General features: G+C 40.0%; 2 protein-coding genes and 1 long non-coding RNA gene across 4 annotated transcripts; 2 read left to right on the top strand and 1 right to left on the bottom strand.

Annotated features, from left to right (window-relative positions):
* The first annotated feature begins 503 nt into the window (after nucleotides 1–503).
* LOC306895765 (Golgi resident protein GCP60) lies at nucleotides 504–5,861 on the top strand. 2 transcript variants are annotated; one of them, XM_079459272.1, is made up of 8 exons: nucleotides 504–808; nucleotides 1,145–1,286; nucleotides 2,011–2,151; nucleotides 2,227–2,385; nucleotides 2,608–2,770; nucleotides 3,042–3,189; nucleotides 3,715–3,987; nucleotides 4,345–5,861. In XM_079459272.1, exons 1-8 carry the CDS (start codon nucleotides 604–606, stop codon nucleotides 4,557–4,559), a joined length of 1,446 nt encoding a protein of 481 aa, XP_079315398.1. In that variant the 5' UTR covers nucleotides 504–603; the 3' UTR covers nucleotides 4,560–5,861. The 2 variants fall into 2 exon arrangements, with proteins under 2 accessions (XP_079315398.1, XP_079315399.1); XM_079459273.1 differs by having other exon boundaries at nucleotides 553–808; nucleotides 4,351–5,514.
* Nucleotides 5,667–15,721, bottom strand: LOC306895414 (epithelial cell-transforming sequence 2 oncogene-like; the record flags this gene model as incomplete). Its single annotated transcript, XM_079458635.1, has 20 exons — nucleotides 5,667–5,794; nucleotides 5,877–6,049; nucleotides 6,265–6,353; nucleotides 6,852–6,917; nucleotides 7,340–7,496; nucleotides 7,581–7,654; nucleotides 7,875–8,022; nucleotides 8,125–8,330; nucleotides 8,414–8,530; nucleotides 8,603–8,706; nucleotides 8,831–9,007; nucleotides 9,083–9,175; nucleotides 9,253–9,381; nucleotides 10,017–10,185; nucleotides 10,263–10,365; nucleotides 10,440–10,558; nucleotides 10,661–10,776; nucleotides 11,002–11,254; nucleotides 11,352–11,514; nucleotides 15,714–15,721. The coding sequence occupies 20 exons, from the start codon at nucleotides 15,719–15,721 to the stop codon at nucleotides 5,667–5,669; spliced, it is 2,592 nt and encodes an 863-aa protein (XP_079314761.1).
* A 331-nt stretch (nucleotides 15,722–16,052) lies between these two features.
* Nucleotides 16,053–20,869, top strand: LOC306894990. The gene is made up of 4 exons (XR_013786745.1): nucleotides 16,053–16,132; nucleotides 16,242–16,374; nucleotides 18,444–18,924; nucleotides 19,214–20,869. It is a non-coding gene; the product is annotated as an uncharacterized lncRNA (long non-coding RNA).
* The last annotated feature ends 172 nt before the right edge of the window (nucleotides 20,870–21,041 follow it).

Genomic DNA, 21,041 nt, shown 5'->3' with positions numbered 1-21,041 from the left:
CATTTCCGCTCTTAAGCTACACCCCAATATTTATACAACATTAATTGTAATGTAAAAAGTATTTTGTACACATGCTGATTTCCAATAACTTGGTAGGTTCCTTGAAAAATGGCGATGCTGCCATTTAGATTGGAACCCAGCACTCAAAATGCTGTTTTTAAAGTGTCCGAATAATGAAAAACATGCACATTTTGAATTGCTTTTGCAGCCTACTGTAGGAAGTCGAATTTCTAACAAGTTAAAGTAGCCTAAGACTTTCTTTGGAGTTCATCAGGCTACACAGCCACATCTGCAGGCTCCAGTTAAAGCGGACGGGTTAAAATGAGCTGATAATATAACAGAAATCTCGAGGGATTTCCGGTTGAGATATACGGAAGAGATCCGTCTCTGCGCTACGTGGCCACCTGTAACAGTAGGCGTGTTGGGATTCATGCGAGCTGCGCAGACCAATCGCCATATGACATCACAATACCGCGAGACCGATTCTACAGCCGCGCTTTGCTATCGGTCCCGTGATTCCTCGATGTCACGCACCAATCGGTCTGTGCAGCCGCACATGAAGGCGAACTCACCTTGAAGCCGCTGCAGCGACGGGTTTGACAGATGGTCGTCATGGCTGCTGAAGTACAGCAGGTGTTTGACAGCAGAATCAACGCGAACGATACGACCGAGACCCACGAGATCCACACCGAGGAAGACTGTAAGTCGTGCGAGAAATATGAAGAAACACAGAGGTCTTGGATCCTGGAGAGGAATTGGGGTTTTACTTTAGATGAGCTCTTCGGAATTGCGCTGAAATTCTTTAAAGGTAAGTTACACAGCTATAATATAGAAACGAACATGGTTAAAGTAACACACGTGCTTTCACTTGAACTTAAATTACCTTCTTTATTTCTGCACTGGTGTAGAAGAACTTTGATCCGTCTCGTATTATTTACCTGTTTTGTCTGTTTCCGTATTGCTACACAAGCCTCTCTGTAAGTTAGTCATTGGCTGCTTTAACAACATTCACAAATTGTAAAACGTAATTCGTAATAATAATAATAATAAGTTGTGTAAAGACAATCTTCCAAATATGTTGTTAACATTGATGAAAGTCCTTATTTGATTGCTGTAAATGACTTTCATTTTGTTTCTCACACAGAGATGAATGGAAAGGCCTTTAACCCAGCATATGAAGAAAACCTGCGTTTGGTTGCGCTACATAAACAAATCACACTTGGACCTTTTGACCCAAAAGCTTGTCCAGAAATTGGGTTCTTTGATGTGCTGGGAAATGACAGAAGGTAACATACTGTATGGATTACCGTGTAGACAAAAAAATACAGTTTTGTGGGTAATATGTATGTAATAACTATATATACACAAGCTCCTAAAATGTTAGAAAAATACGCTAAGTACCATGGATCTTGAGTGTACTGTGATATACACATTAAGGTACCATATTACCATCTGCTTCCATAATTTGAACAAGTTCTTAGCCAACATTCTCATAATGTTCTCTCAAAGTTCTTTCAAAGGTACCAACGAAACTACTTGCAGTTAAAAGGGCATTTTAACATTCTTAAAAAAATTGGTAAATTGGTGTTATTCTTACATTGTTGCATATTAAAAAACATTCAGAAATAAGGTTATCATAACTTCACAGGAATGTTAGCACAACGTTCCTAGAAAATAATTTTATCTGCTGGATTTTCGCATTACTTTTAATGGAGAAAAAAAAATATTGTGTCATCATTTTTTACCCTCTTGTGGTTTAAAACCTGTATATGACTCTTCTGCGGAAACACAAAAAGAAGAAATTTAGAAAAATCCACCTCGATGAAAGTCAATGGTTTCAAATGTTGTTTGGTTACCTACATTCTTCCAAATATCTTCTTTTATGTTCAGTATTAGAAAGTCAAACAGGTTTGGAATGACATGGGGGTAAATAAATGAGAGAATATTCTTTTTTTGGTGAACTATCCCTTTAAATGTGAATTCATTGACCGCGAGTCTCTGCATTTCCAGGAAAGAATGGTTACGGCTGGGGAGCATGGCCAAAGAGGATGCCATGGAGGATTTCGTGAAACTTCTGAACTCCTGTTGTAGTCTGTTTGCTCCCTATGTCCAATCGCACAAAATAGAAAAGGAGGAGCAAGAGAAGAGACAGTAAGTTTTGTACGGCAGTACCGGACCTTTGGTTTCTATCCCGGATTTTCAATTTGTAATTGTATGTGTGTTTAGAAAAGCAGAGGAAGAGCGTCTGAGGGTGGAGAGAGAGGAGCAGGAGCGGCGAAGGTTAGAAGAGGAAGCACGTCGCAGGGTGGAAGAAGAGAGGAGGAAACAGGAAGTGGAACAGAGGAGGAAAGAAGATGTCGATAGGTTACAGATAGCGCACCAAAAGTGAGTGTCAGCTATCACAAACAGCTGAACATGTATTATTTAAAAATATGATATATATATTTGTAGATATATAACAAATTGCCCTTTTAGTTTTTTTGTTTCTATATCGACTAAATTGCTACCTGCATGTTTATTAATTCTGTTGATTACATATTTTTAATACCAGTAAAACGTTAATCAAATGTTTTGAGAATGCTTTAATGTTTGTGCATGTGTGTACAGACAACAGATCATGGCTGTTCTAAAAGCCCAAACGGCTGTGCAGTTTCAACAATATGCCAAACAGCATTATCCAGACAATCCAGAGCAACAGCAGATACTAATCCAACAACTACAGGAACAACACTACAAACAATACATGCAGCAGGTCCTCCTCTTGCAGCAGGTACGACTTGAACCTGAAATTTACCATTACAATTATAAATATGCGCCTATTGCTCAACTAGTCGAGCGAGATGCTAGCGACACCTTGTGTTGTATTCAGGGAATAAACAAACCGAATGTACTTTGAAAGCATTGCAGGAGACTCAGGAAAAAAGCATCTGAAGATGTCTTGGACACAGTATAAAGTCAGCTCTAGATTCTCAGGATCATGGTGTTTGATTTCAGTACTTGGTGTCCACTTAAGAATTTTGTGTGTACATATGGTCTTGCAGAAACAGCAAGAGGACACACGTGCACAGGAAGCTCAGCCTACGAATGATACGGTGTCCAATCCCAGCAGCCAATCAAATCCAGCACACATTCAGGAAGATCAGGCCGACTCAAAAGCCTTCCATTTGCTATTAGAAGGCAAACCAGGAGGTATGTTTGATTTTTTACTTCGTATGTTACTTGAAAGTAGACATGATAGTATCGATTTTTCACATCACAATATTTGTTGGGACTTTTGACACGGTATACAGAATTATTGCAGTATTACATTTAATAATCAGATATGTTTACTGTTGTCAATAGCAACATGTTTATCACTGGTAACATATGTAGCTGTTTATTTATTGATTGCATTAAAAAAGATAGCATGTTTAAAATGTCTTTTCTTTTATTTACATTTGCTCTTCAGAGAATTGTAAGCAATTATGCGAAGAGGTTATGTAGAATTATTCACGGTATTTTGAATTGCTCACTGTAACAATATTGTGCAAATCTATAATTAGGAACAGTATTATTGAATACTGCCAAATGTCTGCTGTATTTGAAAGTACAGTAAACGCCCTGTTGTAATAATCAGATACAAATAAAATATTGGTAAATCGTTTGTAGGCCGTTAAACCATTTCTATTGATCAGTTAATTTTTTTCTTGTCCTTTCATTCTTGGCTGAACACAGAGGTACCTGTTGTGGCCCCGTCCATGTGGACAAGACCTCAGATAAAGGAGTTTAAAGAAAAAGTGTTGCACGAAAAAGACTCCGTGATCACAGTGGGCCGAGGGGAGGTGTTGACCGTACGGGTGCCCACTCATGAGGATGGCTCACATCTCTTTTGGGAGTTCGCCACTGATCATTACGACATCGGTTTTGGCCTGTACTTTGAGTGGAAGGATTTGACCACACCAGCAAGCAGCAAAAATGAAGATGGATCTGCTGTTGAAATTGAAGAAGGTGAGAAGATTTATTTGATTAAGAGTTAGAATTCTGAGGTTTTGACTATCTGTGCTCATACACTTAATAGTCATGGCTAATTGATAAAAAAAATTTGCGACAGGATTACCTAACAGTTGCATTATCTTAAAGATGCAAATTAAAATATAACAATTATTCCTCATATTCGTTGCATGAACTTAAAAATTAAATAATGGTTGCAATACACCTAAAATAATGCCAAATGAAATGTTATGGTAAATGTTTATACAGAGCTTTAAATGTGGATTAATACTTAAACCCAGCAAGTATCATTTGAAGATTTTCTTAAAGTCATAGTATCTCGTATGCTTTGTAAATTTGGTTTAATTATTTAAGGAGCAGCAGAGGTTGAAGGAGTGAAAGAGATGGAGGAGAGCAGACTTCCATTGGTTAATGAGGTGGTTCCTGTCTCCCGTCGAGACAGCCATGAAGAAGTGTATGCAGGCAGTCACCAATATCCTGGACAAGGAGTTTACCTTCTTAGATTTGACAATTCCTACTCGCTCTGGAGGCCGAAGGTAGTCTATTATAGAGTTTATTACACCAGATAATAGACATCACTGAGACAAAACGTCACACAAAACCAGATGGTGAATTCACACATACAAGATTGCAAGATTTGATTGCAACGGTAAAATTCAATATTTTTGTGGTAAAAGTCTGCTCAAGAAAAGTAACTGGACCACAGATTTTAATAAGGGAATAGTATGCTATACTACAAGGTGTTTAAACCATTCATTTATTTAGGTAAGGAAGGTATCTGTCTTGTTTACGGAGAGATAAATCTTGAAAGTCATGATGTGCACTACAAACATATTTCGTATTTGTGCAAAACTACTTTTTAAATTTCTTTTAGTTTATTTTAGTGTAAACGTTTATTGCGTTTAATCATTGAAGGAATGGTATAGAATTACTTGTTAATTGATTTGGTTGATTTTGGCACTTTTAAGTTATGATATCTTACCTCATTTGTTACTGGTTTATAGGATTTCTTTGTTTTTGTTTGGGGTATTGAATGGATAAAAAATGATTTTCATTTATATGATAATTGTTACAGGGAATGTGATATTAACTTTTTGAAAGTTACTTAACAGTTTGTTCACAGCTTTTTTGTTTGCCTTAATAAGAGGTCATATTAAAATATTTTGTGTTCTCTTCAAATACAAGAATACAAGAAAAATACTGGTGCTGTTTAACTTTTGCACACTACAGCAACAGAGAATGTATGAAAACATACAGTGAACTAAACACCTTTTACAATATATGACAAAATGTTCTTTAGTTCTCCAAGAATTTAATCTTCGACTTTGTGTAACCATGTAACTTGACTAGGTATCACTGTTTGTTAATTTCCTTTGTATTTTTGTATGAAGTCTTTGAAAGTCCCATCGATATATAACATGTTCTCACGTATCAGCTCCATCCAAGATTTTTTTAAATCAGTGTATTTGATAAATACTTTTATACTAAAAATGCAAATTGTATAATTAAAAACATTGAAATGGCTTCGTTTACAACTGTCAGAGTTTATTCCTATATTTTATTTTTTAAAATATTAAGTTTAATATTCAAATGAATTCCTCGGTTACAATCAAAAGCATTACACAGCGTAATTTCCATTTATTTCCTAAGGTAAAAAATGTCTGTCATGTGCACTTTTAGTTACGTGTTATAGCAGCATTTATAGCACTGCATAAGGCAGACATCAGCTTGTTCTTCTCTTCTCTGTCTGTAGCACAAATCCATTGGCGCTTTGGGCTCTCCAGCTGAAAAGCGTTCTGGACATCTAAAGAGATTAGGGAGGAGTTCAAACGTTTTTTGCTCAAATATATATGTGCATTAAATTGTTAAGTAATAACCACACGTACACTTTGTATCAGTGATGTCCTTGAGGTTCAGACAATGCAGTGCAACCGATGCCAGAAAGGTGTGAGTTGTTTTCGCCGCCAGACTAAATGGTACATGTGACACGATCTTCTCAGTCAGCACTAAAGCGTCATTAAACAGAAACAATCCCAGGTCACTCACATGCTCATACATCCTGTGAAAAGAATGAGAATGAAAACATGTTATTGTGTCTGTGTGTGGTTGGTTGAGTAAATATGCTTCCTTGAATTGATACAGACATATATTAATGCATTATTATTCATGCAAAACAGACAATATTGTTATTGTTTGTTTAAAAAAATTGTTTCAAAACAGAAAAAGAACACTTTGTTTGTCTATATTTTATTTGATTCTGGGTCAACAGTAGACCTGAGAGAGGAAGTGATGTCTCCATTTAGGCAGGTCAGTAATGCCACCTCCTGAGTGATGATCAAATATCTGCTGCCCTCTGACAAATTCTAAATATTTAATAACACCATCATTTGTATATATGAAAGTAACATGTACTTATATAACAGTAAATGGGTAGTTGACAGACTAATATGCAAATTTGTCCTATGGTGTGATGGCAAGAATTAAGAAAAAACTAACAATGGAGATAAATCTCTTAAATTATATTTTATGCGATACATTTAATTAAAACAAAGTAATATTAACAGTTTATTTTCCAATTTTTGCTATGTCATATAGTGCTGTACCAACTGTCTATTAAAAATCTGATCTATGTCAGGATTGACAAGCACGTTCTTAAGGCTAAAGTACACTACCAGACTTTTGCTCAGATTTTCAGTCTGGACTTGTTGCAGAAAATCTGTGCCGGTCTGCAGATTTGATCAGTTAGTGTGTTTCTATATGAAACTTTCAAAAAGTCTCCATGTATATGATGTCTAGTTAAAAAAAAAATCTGTTCAGATTTTAAAAGTATTGCAGTGTATTCCAGCCATTAGTCAACTTACCGGGCAGCTTTGAATTGTATTCTGTGCCTCTAAGATTTTAAGGTCTTGATTCAAACTTGTTTTCAACTGTAAGTGACAAAACAAAATTGGTGTTACATTACATTTTGATGGTGTAATAGTCCGCGCTGAGACATTTAAAGGGACGGTTCACAAAAAAATTAAAATCCTGTCATCGTTTTCACATGCTCTTGTCAATTCAAAAATGTATGACTTTCTTTCTTTTGCAGAACACAAAAGATGACCTTTTGAAAAAGGCCGGTAACCAAACAACACTAGACCCCATTCATTTCCAATATATGGATAGTAACCACGGAGACATTTCTCAAAATATCTTCTTTGGGTTTCCCCAAAAGTAAGAGTCATATACAGGTTTCAGGGTAAAAAAAATTACTAAATGTTTATGTTTTGTTAAACCTCGGAGTTTGAAACGCAAATATGTTCATATTAATGCGGCGACAATAATATTAGGCACTGATCTCAGGACACACCTTGTGGATGAAGTTCCTGTATGTCATGATTGTGTTGGAGGCGGATGATAACATTGTGTAGTCAGGGTGCTCGGGCGGTGTGTGTAGAGCTAAAGCCTGAAGCAAAGTCCCATACTCCTCTACTCGTGCAGACGGTGCAAGAAACAGCTCCTGAAGACTGCACAGTCAAGACCTCTTGGTTACGACTGCTCAAAATTTGTCAGCAAAGGCAGAAAAACCGTGCTAACTGTAAAATGTTTACCTCTGCATTCTGGTTGCAACACTCCAGTCGTGTCTTTTCAGAAACGCACGGAATACAGGATGTGTCTCTCTGCACTAGAAAGCATTCATAACATTATGCCCTCTCAAAATTTTACAAAGCCCAGAAAAGAGCCATTGCACCACTCTAACACAATTTTTCACATAATACAATAACAATTCAATTGATATTTCATAATCTTAACTATATATTTTGTTTTTAATTATTTAAGTGGGGAATAGCTATGTAATATGCAAGATAATATGGATTCAGATTTAAGGGTGACACAGGACCTACCTTGTCTATAGTTTTCAGAATGGTCGGGTAGTTGTTAAAAAAGTTTGTGTAGGCCCGTAGCTTGGTGCAGAATTTGACACAAACATCACCCACACACTGCAATGGACCCCATTCCTGCAATCTCTCCTGAAGTTCTATCAGAAATAGACTACAAGAGCCATTTTTAATGTAAAAAAAACATGAGAAAATGGCCATGTAATCTTTTCAAGCACAATGTCATCTTTCTACAAGATGCAGAGAAGTGTTTTACTTGTTTGCCTCCAAAATGTCCAGTAGGGGACAGAAGATTGTGATGAGACTGACAGAGCTGATAATGGCTCGATTGGAGTCCAGAGCAGCTCTGAGAGGAGTGTAGTAAACTGTGGCTACTGCTTGAAGTTGCCTCACATAAGTTCTCTCGCTATCCGAAAGCTCCTTGCACACGCCACCGCGTCTGTCTGCATCACTTATAAAGCCCTTGAGATAAAAAGACAGGCGTTTAAAAGCCCAGTACGTATATAGTAAAACATAACAAAATGATTTAAAACAGAAACTCCTACCTTTGAAAACTCTGGGATGGGATTAATGATGTTAGAGGAAGTGATTTCTGTTTCTTTCAGACCATCCTTGATCGATTTCTTTAGTAAAAAGCGTCCCAAGAAGTCTACAGCATCATCCTAAAATATATTTATTTAGCGGGTTACTTGAGAAAATGTCTTGTAATAACTTACAAAATATTTCTTGCTTACTGGGGTCTCGTTCATCAATGCTACTAGTCCCTGAAGCAAGCATTCCATGATTTCAGATTTAATGGAGATGACGGGCATCTTAATATGATCCCAGAGGAACAAACCTGTATCGGACGCATGATACAAAAACTTAAGTTAAACACTTTTTTCTGACCATGCAGTACTATAATTGCACAATGCATATTAATGTAAAATCTAACGGTATTAGCATGAAGGCAGATCACTTACCCAGGATACGACCCTTGATCTTTTGACACAGAAAGTGCAGCTGTGGCTCAAGGTGTTTCCGCAGTTCTTTGCAAGCTTCCTCTATCCATTCAGCCTGCCGGCACCAGCTCAGAAGAAGAGCTTCATGCAGGTACATCAATGGAGGAAAGTCACTAGATCCAGACCACTCACTGAGAACTAGTGCAAAAACACAAACAACCATTTTGTTCGTCATTAAATTAAAGAACATTTTCCGATTTTTCTGAAACTTACTGTGCTGGAAGGAGCCAGTACACGTCCCAGTGGGGGCTCTGACATTCAGACCAGTCATGGAGGATAACTTCCTCATCAGATCCATCCCTCCAACTGAACAATCAATACAGAAAAATACTCTATGTCTACAGTATTACTAGTTTAATATAAAGCCAGTGTTGCAAATTTACCAGAAGACGCCAGGGGCGCAAAGATGTTTAGACTCCCGCATTCTGAAGCAGTAACTACCCAGCCACACAGCTTCTCCCAAAACTCTCTGACACGTGGCATTTGCACTGTCTTTTCAGTAATACTCAGTCCTGTGGATAAGTCAAGTCAGCTTTATTTATATAAAACAATTTTCCTTGTTACAAAGCAGCTGTACAATAAAACATTGACTATAAGCAAAACATATAAGGTTATGCAAGTCAAAACACAGCTCAAATATCAGACAGAATAAGATAAGAAACAATGTACCCGAATTGTGGCTAGTTACAAAGACAACATTTTTAATTCCACAGCTTCCGTCCACTAACTTGTTGGCATGGCAGAAACAATAGCAATGCTGATATTTAGTGCAACATCACTGATATTGTTAAATAAAACATTTCCACATGCGTCTGTAGAATGGGATCACCTACATATTTATTATTATGTTTTTTCAGTTTTACTGTAGTTAATAAGATTTTGAATTAGCTTTTATTTGACATGTTTAGTTTTTAATGTTCAATTTAGTTCTTTTTAGCACTTTTATGCATTTTGTAATGTTATTATTTATTATATTGCTATATAAGATCATTTTAAATTCAGTTTTAGTTTTAATTCAGTTGTAAGTTATATATTGTAAGTAATATTTTTGGGGGTTTAGTTTAAGTTTTTCCCAAGTAACATTTAAGTACAATTTAAAAACATTTAATAGTTTATTAGTTGTAACAATGTTCTAACAACATTTTACCTTGTGTAAGGATGACCTCGTCTGTGCTTCCTTCTGCCAGAATACCAACCCTTTGTAGCATTCTGCCCTGGATAGCTCTTTCTGCCAGAGAAAGCAAAGCCTCCAAGGTCATTCCTTGTGAGTCATAAGGCAAAACCACAACAGATGCGTGTACTGCAGCCAGAAGCAGCTAGAAATATACAATTGAACATTTTTAGCTATTAAAGAACTTATCATTCGAGAAATTAAACTATTGTGATGTCTTACTTCATATCCAGGAACTATGGATGACACAAGCAGGAAGTGAGGAAGAGGACAGTAGGTGGACCTGACTGGCTGGTTGAATGGTAAACTGCAAGAACACCAGTCACTATATAATATGACACAAGGTTGCAAATATATTTGGGCTACGCATGAACTCAATGTTAATCCGGTTTAACTGACCTCATAGTTTTTACCAAACTGGAAGCATATCTGTTCTCAAGAGTTCTGCTTATGGTCAAACCACCCTGTGATTTTATGGTTTCAACATTGGGAAATGAGTTTTTCAAAGAACACTTGTCCTAAAAACAAATAAAGAAAAAAAAGTAATTATTGCAAGCTTAGGTTTTCTGTTTCATTCATTTTCGTATAGTTACATCAACTTTCTTCTCTCAGGGTCTCACCCCTAAATGAACGAGAGCAGCAGTCAGAGTCAATGGTTGATTGTGAATGCTTCCAGTAAATGATGTGCCCAATTTACTGGTGTTTATCCATGCCCTTCTCGTCTTCAGAACAGCCTCTGTAGAACAATGAGAAGTGAAGAATATCTAATATTAGCCAAATATTTATTTGCATATTCACTTATAAATCGTTAATAGTAAATATATAAACATTAACTATATTATCCATATCAAATATTAGCTATTAGCAATAGCTGAAATTATCACACAACTTCCATTTAAATTTTTCGCTACACATACATATCTGATCTTCAAGAAAACATGTTGTTCAGCCTTGGACTCACTTTTATGTTCTGCTATCTTGTCTCTGATTGTTTGTTTAATCATGAGCTCTCTCCATCTCTCCTCCTGCTCCTCTGGTGCAGTCAAACGCTCATTCAAAGTGCCATAGACACCTGCTGCCTCCCGTGGTGTCAGAATATCCAAACTGGCGGCACAGGCCACGTAATGTCTTTTCCAGGCTCCATACTCATGATCCGATGGACAGTAGCGAAGAAACCAGCCCAGGCGTATGCACTTGGGAAACCACAGACAGTCCTGGGTAATCACATACAATACATTTAAGAACATTTATAGACAAAAAAGAAAGGTTTTAGTAGTTGCGTATTTAATTGAAGAGGCTTCACATGATTACCTGCTCAGCCAGAAACCTCCAGTGCCAGCTCACCTGTGCTGCAGCACAGATGTCTCGTGGGCTGAGAAAGGACATGATGTACAGAGTAAGGAAACGGGGTAGCACAGCCGTAAAGTCCAGCCGAGTGATGGGAACGGCTTCTGTTAAACAATCACTGGTGAACCTGGAATTGTAAACACAATTAACTGACCCAATAGATATTGACTGTAAAATGTTTAATGTCTAATATCTGTGAAGGGTGTTCCATACATATATATATATAATTTTGGTAATAGTATTATATAATAATAATCTGGTTGAAAAGGTATTTTTCACAAATCACCTGTTATTGAAAAGGAGGGAAGTTATTTACAATTAAGACTTATTAACTTTAGTCTGGGACTGTTTTCCAGGATTCAGATGCTACACAAAACAACATATATTGATTGTAGCTACGTTATATTTGCATAAATTACAAACACATTATGTTGCATTTAAAAATTCAAACTTGTTTAATATTTAATATATGCCTCAAAACGTTGTAGATTGTCAGATGTACAAATACATATCTATATTGGATTACTGTGCTCCTTAGATGTATTTAGTTGTTAATTTGTCAATGTTTTGTTGGATTTATGCCTGTTTGTTTTAAGATGTTAATGATAAAAAAGGAATACAAAAACATAAACAAGACACAAACTTAACCGTAGCCTACATAAAAGAGGCTAATAAGTACCAAGAAAGAGAACTAAAGTACAAAACAAAATAAGATATTAATGTCATGATCCTGCCTCTCCTTGTCTTGGTTTTCGAGTCTTGTGGCAGGATCATGTCAGTCCCATGTGTTTTGTGTGGAGAAAGAGCATTGTTTTGGTTTGAGAAGCCATGCTCTCTCTCCGGTGTCACGTCCTTTAGCCCCGCCCCCTTGTTTCCCTGTTTGCAGTCCATTAGTGTTAGTCTTGTCTCCAGCCCTGATCCATCCTTCCCTTAGTGTTTCAGTCCCCTCACCTGCCTCGTGCAATCCTCCTGTTAGCTTTCCCTTAGTGTTTCATCCATGTCACATGTGGCCACTCTCCCTGTGTCATCAGTCCTTGTTAGTGTTTCCCTTTATCAAGCCCCAGTTTCCCTCTGTCCCTTGTCGGTTCATTGTCATTTTGTCATTTTCGTACCTCCTCACGTCACCTTGTTGGATTATTCCTGTCTATGGATTATCGTGTTTGTTCCTGTTCTAAGTTTGTGGATTTTGTTGATTTATTATTCAAAGGACTTTGTTTGTTTTGTTCCCCATGTGGGAAGTTTTAGTTTACACTTTTGTCTTGTTTTACATGTTCTCCCCATCGAGGGTCTTTTGTTTAAATAAAGTTTTTGTTTAACTCAGCTGCCTGCGTTTGGGTTCTGTCCACACACCGTGACAGAATGAACCGACCAACTTCGAACCCAGCAGGCAAGATGGAGGCAAGACGAGCGACCCAGGCTCGTCGCCTCCTCCGTTTACGCCAGGGGCACTGTGATGTATTGGAGTTCGCGGACCACTTCTTTGAGGTGGCAGGGGAGATGGTCCACAGTGAGCAGGAACAGATGGTCCTGTTTAATGGCGGCCTCAACCAACCACTAGCGGGGTGGGAGATGCAGATGCTGAGACCGCTGGGCTTCACAGACCTGATCAGGTATGCCATGAATCGGCCGGAGCCCAGTGTCTCAGTCCAGCCCAGTTTTTCCACCCCGCTGGCCGCCATCCCCGAGGGCCATACCCTGCAAATCGGGGCCGTGGGCCTCTCCTCACCCTCTGCTCCACCACCAGCTAGCCTCCGTGGTAGGCGTGGACGGCGGGAGTCGTGGGACTCCCCGTCCGACTCATCCAGCACAGAGATAGTGGGGTCCCCCACCGCTACTCTGCAGCCGGCCACACGTCCTGTGAGCCGGTCAAAGAGGAAGAAGCAGAGGAGAGCTGCACCATCCTGTCCAGCCCAGCAGCCGGTATCCAGCCCTGCCCAGGCGTCAAGTCCGGTGGTCCCGTCCAGTCCGGTGGTCCCGTCCGGTCCGGTGGTCCCGTCCGGTCCGGTGGTCCCGTCCGGTCCGGTGGTCCCGTCCGGTCCGGTGGTCCCGTCCGGTCCGGTGGTCCCGTCCGGTCCCGGTGGTCCCGTCCGGTCCGGTGGTCCCGGTGGTCCCGTCCAGTCCGGTGGTCCCGGTGGTCCCGTCCAGTCTGGTGGTCCCGGTGGTCCCGTCCAGTCTGGTGGTCCCGGCGGTCCCGGTGGTCCCGTCCAGTCCGGCGGTCCCGGTGGTCCCGTCCAGTCCGGCGGTCCCGGTGGTCCCGTCCAGTCCGGCGGTCCCGGTGGTCCCAAGTCCGGCGGTCCCGGTGGTCCCAAGTCCGGCGGTCCCGGTGGTCCCAAGTCCGGCGGTCCCGGTGGTCCCAAGTCCGGCGGTCCCGGTGGTCCCAAGTCCGGCGGTCCCGGTGGTCCCAAGTCCGGCGGTCCCGGTGGTCCCAAGTCCGGCGGTCCCGGTGGTCCCAAGTCCGGCGGTCCCGGTGGTCCCAAGTCCGGCGGTCCCGGTGGTCCCAAGTCCGGCGGTCCCGGTGGTCCCAAGTCCGGCGGTCCCGGTGGTCCCAAGTCCGGCGGTCCCGGTGGTCCCAAGTCCGGCGGTCCCGGTGGTCCCAAGTCCGGCGGTCCCGGTGGTCCCAAGTCCGGCGGTCCCGGTGGTCCCACCTGCACCCAGTCCAGCGTCAAGTCCTGCCCAGCCGGCCCTCCAACCTACAGACCAGTCAGCCTTGCCCCAGCCGTTCCCTACTACGGCCGTCCTGTCATGCCCTACCCCTTCTAGTTCCTCCCACTCCAAGAGAGGTATCCCTTCCATGCCCAGACCTTCCTACCCCACCCCTCCGCCCAGCTCTAGGAAGCAGGGTCCTGTCCCTCCTAAGTCTCCACCCAGTAATGTTCCCAAGTTTTTCCCACCAATTCCGCCTCCCCCCTTCCCATTGATGTTTATTTTATTGTCCAACCCCAATCCCTTTCTAGTCATGTCAGCCCTGCCCCTAGTGTGTTCTGTTCTGTGTTTATGGTGTCTGTCCTCCTGTCTGTCAGTCTTGTCATGTTTAGTGTGATCTTGAAGAACTCCTGGAGGAGTTCTTTAAGGCGGGCGCTCTGTCATGATCCTGCCTCTCCTTGTCTTGGTTTTCGAGTCTTGTGGCAGGATCATGTCAGTCCCATGTGTTTTGTGTGGAGAAAGAGCATTGTTTTGGTTTGAGAAGCCATGCTCTCTCTCCGGTGTCACGTCCTTTAGCCCCGCCCCCTTGTTTCCCTGTTTGCAGTCCATTAGTGTTAGTCTTGTCTCCAGCCCTGATCCATCCTTCCCTTAGTGTTTCAGTCCCCTCACCTGCCTCGTGCAATCCTCCTGTTAGCTTTCCCTTAGTGTTTCATCCATGTCACATGTGGCCACTCTCCCTGTGTCATCAGTCCTTGTTAGTGTTTCCCTTTATCAAGCCCCAGTTTCCCTCTGTCCCTTGTCGGTTCATTGTCATTTTGTCATTTTCGTACCTCCTCACGTCACCTTGTTGGATTATTCCTGTCTATGGATTATCGTGTTTGTTCCTGTTCTAAGTTTGTGGATTTTGTTGATTTATTATTCAAAGGACTTTGTTTGTTTTGTTCCCCATGTGGGAAGTTTTAGTTTACACTTTTGTCTTGTTTTACATGTTCTCCCCATCGAGGGTCTTTTGTTTAAATAAAGTTTTTGTTTAACTCAGCTGCCTGCGTTTGGGTTCTGTCCACACACCGTGACAATTAAGACACCTAGATCTTATTTTGTACTTTAGTTATCATACATTAATGTGTATAGTAGCATGGTTTGTGTGTCACACATACTATGATACTATACACATTCATATCTTGGTTTCAGTGGCAACGTCTACAGCAGGGGTCTCCAACCTTTTTGTAAGCGAGGGCTACCAAGATATCTAAAATCCTCTAGAGGGCTACTTGTTGATAACATACTTTCAAACTTTAAACATGTGATGCCTTATTTTTACGCTCACAGAACCAAATTCAGTTTTCTTTCAGATATTAAAGTTTATAACACTTGCTAATAATAAACTTTCATGACGGTGTAGCACTTGGCTGATCGGTATAGTCACAGATTTGTCTGCTGTCTTGAGCATTATTGGTGAGCCCTGTGTTTAGCGGGCACCATGTTGGAGACCCCTGGTCTATAGTATAAAATAACAGTGCCACAATAATAAACTGGTGTTTATAAATATGAAAAGCGTTGAAATAAATCGTCCACATTTCATTCAGTGACAAAAGCTTTTTATTATTATTGTCCATAAACGTAAAAATCTACTAAAGTGCAATATTTGCAATGGACCCTGTGGTGTTTTGTCGATTTGTGTACCCTCGCATGGTGCTGTTTAGAGGAAACAGTGGTCATATACCGCGAATACGTCTTTTCTGTGTTATAAGTTGCCCATGCATATATTATAAGTGTCGGAACAAAAGATGCATTCGATCTAAAAGCCAAGACTCCCCGAGGCCTGCCTGAATCGCCTCCATCACAAATCTGCGTCAGTTCGTGGTGACTCGACTGCGCACGTAAGGTGGGCGTACCTCTCAGTACAATTGCTATGGAACCTGATGTTCCAAATATGGTAAGAGGCGTTACATTTCCGTCACACGCTTGCAGTGTTCGACCAATCACTACGCCCTGGTGAACTGGCCAATCACCGCACACCTCGCTTTTCAGCGCGATGAGATTTGAAAAACATTATCCGCGCGTTTTAAAGAGTCGGGGCAGAGAAGATACAAACATGAACGGTATGTGGAAAATACAGCGTTTTTCAACATTAAATCGTGTTTACACATCGCGTTACATCTCAAACGAGCGATAACATTCATTTTAGCCGTGTCATGTGACCCCTTTAAGGTTTAGTGGAATCTGATGAGACCAAAACAACGCTTTGCCGTTTATGACATCACGGAGAACTTTCTGTTCAAGCTCAAGAGCCAGATGTGGATAAACACGCAAGCGGTGAAGACTCGGGATGAAGAATTGCAAAGTAAGTCAGTTTTACCTCGACTTTGTGTCATTTATGTCGGAATATTCGTTAAATCGTCGTGTGTCTCGTTTATGTGGTATACTCGAGTAACGTTAACCTACATTAATGTCGCGTCAGCTCTGTATGTATATTAAAGTCGAGTTTAGATCAATATAATGTAATATAATGTTAAACGTGTTAGTGGCGCCCATAGTCATTTGGTTTCGGTGACCACTTAATTTTATAATCTTTACGAAAATGTTTAAAAGCGCAGTACCTAATCATGTTTTTACATTTACATTTACTCATTTGGCAGACGCTTTTATCCAAAGCGACTTACAAGTAGTTTTTACAGTGACACATTACTGCAGAGCAATCAGGGGTAAGGTGCCTTGCTCAAGGGCCCTTCAGTCATGACCTGCTGGCACTGAGATTTGAACCTGCTACCTTCTGATCACAAGCCCAACGTTCTAACCCCCAGGCCGCAACTGACCTTGGTTTTTGCACAACCACGGTTGCGAACTGTATTTTGTGCTAACCGTGTTGTGTGTGTACAGGTATAGGCCAAATTAAGTGAATTATCATTTCAGCCGACTTGTGAGTTACTATTACTGGTATGGAAATGCCCCCATTTGTACCAACAATCCTTACAATGGGCCATGGTGTTCACTATTAGATCTCTTTTGTTTCCTAACTCTGGTTGCAGCGTCTTGGGCGGGGCTACAAGAGGATCGTCCCGTCTGAGCTGCACGCTCTGAATAAAAGACGGGCAAAGTCTCCAGTACGCTCACCCCAGGAACTCTCTCAGAGTTAGAAGTGGGGTCTGAACTGTAAGGTGGTGGGTGGGAAACAGGGAGGACCCCATATTTTCATAATATTATGCATCTAATGGTGAACATCTTGAGTTTTCACATCACTATTTTCACTGGTTTCTCTAATCACTAACATGAATTCACATGTTTGCTCTGTTAGCCCTGTGGTTAGTGTGTCCACACATAGTGCCAGTGCACTCACTGCTACTCGAACCTAATACCTGTCTTGATGTCCTTTGCCAAACGTTCTCCCCTATCTCTCTGCCCAATGCTTTCCTTTCAGCTCTGTACTGTCCTGTCTCAAGAAATGTGTAAAAAGCCCTTAAAGATTTAACATAGAAAAATAATCCCTCATATAAAAGCATGATAGGTAACAATAGTACACTAATTTATTATAAAATGAATCTGTTGGAATAGGTTTTGTTATTATTGTGCCATTGAGCAAGACATCTAAGCCTTAGGTGTTCACCATTAGATCTCTTTTGTTTCCTAACTCTGGTTGCAGCGTCTTGGGCGGGGCTACAAGAGTATCGTCCCGTCTGAGCTGCACGCTCTGAATAAAAGACGGGCAAAGTCTCCAGTACGCTCACCCCAGGAACTCTCTCAGAGTTAGAAGTGGGGTCTGAACTGTAAGGTGGTGGGTGGGAAACAGGGAGGACCCCATATTTTCATAATATTATGCATCTAATGGTGAACATCTTGAGTTTTCACATCACTATTTTCACTGGTTTCTCTAATCCCTAACATAAATTCATTCTTAAAAACAAACATTTTCAAAAGAATCCCTCATGTTGGTCCCATTAACCATGTGGTTAGTGTGTAGTGCACTCACAGGGACCCAAATTCGATTCCCTGTCTCAAAAGTCCTTTGCCAAACCTGCTGCCCATAGTTGTCCTGTCCCAATAAAGGTGTAAAATCCCCTAAAAATAAACTGTTGAAATCAGTGGCGGCCGGTCAATGGGGGCGCTGGGGCCGGCCCCTTAAAGTTCCCCAGAGAAGAAAGCTACTTTAATATGCCAACAATAAGTTAAATATATATCGCAAATTAATAACGAAATAAAATAATTGATTTGTACTATTCCACCGTTAGTCATATTATTATTTATTAAGAAATCAAAACTGTATTTTGCGTCTCTTGATGGAGTTTTGAAAGAGCACCTCGAGAACGCCACTGTGTTTAAGGGAACTTCGAAAACCGTACAGAACGAGCTGTTGGACTGTATGTTGTCTTATACAAAATCCAAATAGCACAAAGCAGCGATTTTCGATCAATCCAGGACGACGAGACCACCGATATTGCCTGCATTCAACTACAGCTGATTCCATCGCTACAGCACTAAAAGAGCATCTTACTGTCATCCTTCCAGAGGATCAAAAAAGTAAAAAGAGCGTATGATGGAGCAAGCGTGATGAGGTGTGCCACTGCAGGTGTTCAAAGGAATATTCAAGATGTGTACCCTAATGCCCATTACATCCACTGCTATACACATCAGCTCAATCTAATAATGCAAAAGGCCACTTCTCACATACCCTAATTATTTTCAAGACTTTGACCCTGTTACCACCAGAGAGGCAGTAGGCTTTGCCATACTGCTGGAGGATCAGGATTTAAAACATTTTTGCAACTTTTCCACAACATCTCCACAACATCATGCCACACTTGGAAATCCTCTATGCTAAACTCCAGAAGAAGGACATAGATTCAGTCCACATTAAAGGGAGCATCTAGCAGTTCCAGCAGGACATACAGAAGATAAGGTAGCAGCTGTATTCCTCCTTTTGTATTTGTTATCATTATTATTGTTATTAGTCAAAGCAATTTTTTAAGGATTAAGAAAATGTATAAGCGCCCTAAGCATCAGAAGTTCATGAAACTTGATATGTTTGCCTAGTCCATTTGTATGAAGTTTGGATAAATCAGGGATTCAAACACTGAAACTGGTCTCTGTCTCTCTATAACTTAATCATTGATCATTTTAAATGTTGCAGTTAAAATTGACATTTTGTCATCACTACATTATTTTTGTTTTTGTCCTTCACTCTACAGGTCTGTTACACCATACTCTAAAACACCATGGAACGGTTCCGCTTCACAAGCCACCTCCTTAGTGCCACATTGCTGCAAGCAGACAGTTTTGAACATTACACAGTTGCGTTTCCTGAAGATGCACTGAGTAGGACTTTGAAGGCCTATCCAGTGCTCAATGGGAGTAAGCTAAAGATAGAGCTTAGTCTCATCTACTGCAAGGAAGAGTTTAGAACCTGTCGTGGTGCTCTGGACCTACTGCAGCTGTTTAAGGTGAACAATCTTGAAGAAGTCCTATCAGAGACTGTCACTCTCCTAAAGATCCTCATCATCACACCCATGACCACAGCAGAGGCTGAGAGGTATTTCTCTGAGAAATGGCTTGACCCAGGAGAGGCTAAATGCATTGGCCATGCTGTCAATGGAGAAGACAATGGTGACTGAGATAATTGACTTTAACCAGAAGATCATTGAGAAATTTGCAAGTCAGAAAGAAAGGATAATTACTGATAATAAACCCACATTCAATTCAAATTCACTGATTAACATTGGCTGTAATAATGATACATCACCTGATTAATGGCTATTTATAGTCTTGCATTATTGACAGTTGGATTTTCGGTATGTTTGCGGCCCCAAAATATTTTTAGCACCAGCCTCCACTGGTTAAAATACTATTTAAAGCCATTATAGAAAACAATAGTAAGCTAATATATTCTAAATAATTTCCCCAGAAATACCTTTGTCATTATTGTTCACCCCAGGAACTCACTCAGAGTTAGAAGTGGGGTCTGAACTGTAAGTTGGTGGGGAGGACCCCATTTTTTTGTAGTCAAATATTAAGATTTATTATGCTTCTAATAGTGAACAACTTAATTTTATACATCACTACTTTTACTTATCACATCACTAGACTTGTGGTTAGTGTGCCCACACAAACAGGTTTCATGTACACATGTCCAGTTAGCTCAGTTGACTACAAACATATTTCTTATTTGTGCAAAACTACTTTTTAAATTTCTTTTAGTTTATTTTAGTGTAAACGTTTATTGCGTTTAGTCATTGAAGGAATGGTATAGAATTACTTGTTAATTGATTTGGTTGATTTTGGCACTTTTAAGTTATGATATCTTACCTCATTTGTTACTGGTTTATAGGATTTCTTTGTTTTTGTTTGGGGTATTGAATGGATAAAAAATGATTTTCATTTATATGATAATTGTTACAGGGAATATGATATTAACTTTTTGAAAGTTGCTTAACAGTTTGTTCACAGCTTTTTTGTTTGCCTTAATAAGAGGTCATATTAAAATATTTTGTGTTCTCTTCAAATACAAGAATACAAGAAAAATACTGGTGCTGTTTAACTTTTGCACACTACAGCAACAGAGAATGTATGAAAACATACAGTGAACTAAACACCTTTTACAATATATGACAAAATGTTCTTTAGTTCTCCAAGAATTTAATCTTCGACTTTGTGTAACCATGTAACTTGACTAGGTATCACTGTCTGTTAATTTCCTTTGTATTTTTGTATGAAGTCTTTGAAAGTCCCATCGATATATAACATGTTCTCACGTATCAGCTCCATCCAAGATTTTTTTAAATCAGTGTATTTGATAAATACTTTTATACTAAAAATGCAAATTGTATAATTAAAAACATTGAAATGGCTTCGTTTACAACTGTCAGAGTTTATTCCTATATTTTATTTTTTAAAATATTAAGTTTAATATTCAAATGAATTCCTCGGTTACAATCAAAAGCATTACACAGCGTAATTTCCATTTATTTCCTAAGGTAAATAATGTCTGTCATGTGCACTTTTAGTTACGTGTTATAGCAG

This window comes from Barbatula barbatula (assembly GCF_947034865.1).
Source record: "Barbatula barbatula genome assembly, chromosome: 6".
NCBI lineage: Eukaryota > Metazoa > Chordata > Actinopteri > Cypriniformes > Nemacheilidae > Barbatula > Barbatula barbatula.
Note: the sequence above shows the minus strand (reverse complement) of the source record. Positions and strands in the feature narration are given on the sequence as shown.

Excerpts from the sequence above, each read along its gene's own strand:
- LOC306895765 (XM_079459272.1), top strand. The coding sequence starts at position 604 with ATGGTCGTCATGGCTGCTGAAGTACAGCAGGTGTTTGACAGCAGAATC. Across the intron at positions 1,287-2,010 it reads GTGCTGGGAAATGACAGAAG|GAAAGAATGGTTACGGCTGG; the intron begins GTAACATACTGT and ends CTGCATTTCCAG. Across the intron at positions 2,386-2,607 it reads TTACAGATAGCGCACCAAAA|ACAACAGATCATGGCTGTTC; the intron begins GTGAGTGTCAGC and ends ATGTGTGTACAG.